This window comes from Myotis brandtii, unplaced genomic scaffold (genome assembly GCF_000412655.1).
Source record: "Myotis brandtii unplaced genomic scaffold, ASM41265v1 scaffold573, whole genome shotgun sequence".
NCBI classification, from domain to species: Eukaryota; Metazoa; Chordata; class Mammalia; order Chiroptera; family Vespertilionidae; genus Myotis; species Myotis brandtii.
Window position 1 is genome coordinate 3,102,168 of NW_005370145.1, and position 1,160 is coordinate 3,103,327.

Here is a 1,160-nt window from a genome sequence, read left to right on the forward strand (position 1 = left end):
GGGGTCGCGACCCACAGGTTGAGAACCGCTGCTCTATGCCATATTTACACCTCTTCTGTAAACCTAAAATTATTTCAAAATTAAAAGTCTAAAAACAAAGAGATGCTAGTCCAGAGGCAGGAAAGACGTTATGCAGAGCTGACCAAATGACATGTACTCACTGTCCGTCTTCTCTTTCTTGAAGAACTTCATTCCAGCCAATAAAGCTCCTCCAATGGCAAACGTGACAGCTAAAGACTTCCAGGAAACGGGCTACTGGGGCAGAGATTTCAAAACCAAAACCACTAGTAAGACGCAGACACTTAACCACACTGAACATATTACCGTAGTTTTTAAATATAAAAACGGGGGCCCTGATATTGTTCAATGTGCGGAACGTTTCATGCTACTTGGGATGAGGACATACTGAAAGTGTCTGCGGATGCAGCCGTATCTGGGATCCTAAACGCAACCACAAAGGCACGTTTTCAAGGGCAAGTCAGCTCAGCCCATTTCTTTTCATTTGAAAAAAAAAAAAAAAGACAAGCAGTGTGCCTCTGATCCCCACTGCTGACCTGAAAACCAGTTCATTACCTGCTGGTGCTGCTATTGTGAATATCAATAAACCAAGTGAAGTTTGGGAGGTGAACCTGGCTTGCAAAGTGGAAGAGGCTGCGAGTGGAGTTCCTGCAAACGCATCGCAACCTCATTTCCTGGTTCTCCTCGAGTCCCCAGATGCGGGGCTGCGCAGGCCTAACTCACTAACATCCCCCAGATCCGAGAAACCCTACCTACCCTCACCCACCACCTAGAGGAAGTGGCTTGTAAGTTCTTTTTGGGTCAGAAGAACCTGAAAGAACCCCCCTCTCAAAAAAAAAAGGGGGGGACCTATCCAGCAGGCAACAACGATCCCTATTTTGCTCAATTTCAACGTGCACACCGAACCTCCAAAAGGGGACCCGAGTGTCGAGATTCTCAAAACACCCTGACCCCCCAACAATGGAAAGTTTCGGGTGGAGGACGCTAAGGAAACCGAGCGGCTGGGCCGCAGACGATTTCAGGCGCGGCCGGGTTTTTTCCGAGCTGACGACCAGGTGGGAGGGCCCGAAGGCCGCGGCGAGGGAAGGAGGTGCTCCGGGTGTGCACTCACCCCGGGCTTCGAGGGGCGCGAGGGGTCTCGG

At 50.3% G+C, this 1,160-nt stretch overlaps 1 protein-coding gene across 2 annotated transcripts in view; it reads right to left on the bottom strand.

Annotated features, from left to right (window-relative positions):
- LOC102248571 (protein SCO1 homolog, mitochondrial) overlaps window positions 1–1,154 on the bottom strand; it is a 14,988-nt gene extending 13,834 nt beyond the window's left edge. The window contains exons 1-2 of one of the 2 annotated variants that reach the window (XM_014549856.1): window positions 1,130–1,154; window positions 162–252 (exon numbers count right to left, since the gene is read on the bottom strand). In XM_014549856.1, coding sequence (XP_014405342.1) covers window positions 162–192 — 31 coding nt within the window. In that variant the 5' untranslated portion in view covers window positions 193–252; window positions 1,130–1,154. Of the gene's footprint in view, window positions 1–161; window positions 256–1,129 lie in introns of both variants that reach the window. The other variant, XM_014549857.1, reaches the window with a different exon arrangement.
- Window positions 1,155–1,160: the final 6 nt, after the last annotated feature.